Source organism: the organism of the source record quoted next, unplaced genomic scaffold (assembly GCF_019419815.1).
Source record: "Pyrus x bretschneideri cultivar Hongxiangsu unplaced genomic scaffold, Pyrus_bretschneideri_v1 Contig100, whole genome shotgun sequence".
In the NCBI taxonomy this organism is placed as follows: Eukaryota; Viridiplantae; Streptophyta; class Magnoliopsida; order Rosales; family Rosaceae; genus Pyrus; species Pyrus x bretschneideri.
The window spans coordinates 429,718-430,992 of NW_025999392.1; the positions used below are offsets into that span (position 1 = coordinate 429,718).

The 1,275-nt window shown below is 36.0% G+C and overlaps 1 protein-coding gene across 1 annotated transcript; it reads left to right on the forward strand.

Moving 5' to 3' along the window:
* Positions 1 to 366: 366 nt before the first annotated feature.
* Positions 367 to 1,065, forward strand: LOC108866658 (uncharacterized mitochondrial protein AtMg00820-like). Its single transcript, XM_018645681.2, has 2 exons — positions 367 to 459; positions 763 to 1,065. The coding sequence occupies exons 1-2, from the start codon at positions 367 to 369 to the stop codon at positions 1,063 to 1,065; spliced, it is 396 nt and encodes a 131-aa protein (XP_018501197.2).
* The last annotated feature ends 210 nt before the right edge of the window (positions 1,066 to 1,275 follow it).

A 1,275-nucleotide genomic window follows, 5' to 3' on the forward strand; every position in this document is an offset into this window, starting at 1 on the left:
GTAGTTAAATCTAAAGGAGAATGGTCTCCTAGTGAAATTTCTTCTGCCATGGCAAACAGAAAAACAAGAAATGCCATTGTCACCGCCATTTCTCCAACTTGATTCGCATATATTCGATATTGCACAACGGCTAAGCAAGCTTGGGACAAGCTCAAAATTCTTCATGAATGAGATAAACAAGTGAGGGATCTCAAACTTCAAATGACTCTTTCAAAGTTTGAGGACTTGAGGATGAAAGATTTTGAGACCTTCTCGACTTTCTATTAAAATTTTGAAATGTTAACTAATGATGCTTTAGGGTTGGGCTAACCTACTGATGAAACTACCGTTGTTCAGAAGTTCTTAAGATCCTTGCCTAAGAGATTCATGGCTAAGAAGGCTGCTATTCAAGAATTTCAAGATTTAAATGAGATCAAACTTGGAAAACTGGAGGGTAAGCTTATCACTTATGAAATGGAGGTAGATATGGAAAAGGATGATGCCAAGAAATGAGTGATGGTGCTCTTCATAGTGTTGAAAATACAAAGAATGTCAATGTCCCAACGACATACTTCGTCTCAAGGCCACTTAAGTCAAGTATGGTGTCATAAAGTAACAATTAGAATGAATCAAGCGCTGATCAAGTTTTTGGTGTCTTATTCAAAGACAAACGAAGTAGGCTAGAGGTCATCGTGATGAAGAAATTGTGGGTCTAATTGACAAAGGCGTTAGAACTCGAAGACAATAGCTAATAAAGTTGCAAATGTTTGCTATGTCTCCCAGATTAAGCCCAAGAATATTAAATATGCTTTAACTGATGAAGAATGGATCTTGGCTATGCAGGAAGAGCTAAATCAGTTTGAGAGGAATGCAGTTTGGTCCCTTGTTGATCATCCATCAAACACTAATGTTATTGGCACAAAATGGATTTACAAGAACAAGTCTGATGAGTCAGGAAATGTAATTAGAAATAAGGTCAAGCTTGTTGCTCAAGGATACTCTCAACTTGAAGGTGTTAATTTTGATGAAACCTTCGCTCCTGTTGCTCGTCTTGAATCTGTCAGACTTCTTTATGATATTAAATAGAACTTTTACGGGAATTTTTAATTATATTGCTTCTTTAGAAATATATATATATACAATCAGTTTTCAACTAGGAAACTAAATAAAGCTTATAAACAACCTACTTAATAAAGGACTCCTACTATTTACATTCCCTTTTTTTTCCTAATATTGACTCATGACTAACACTCCCCCTCAAGTTGGTGCATAGATATCACACATGCCCAACTTGAC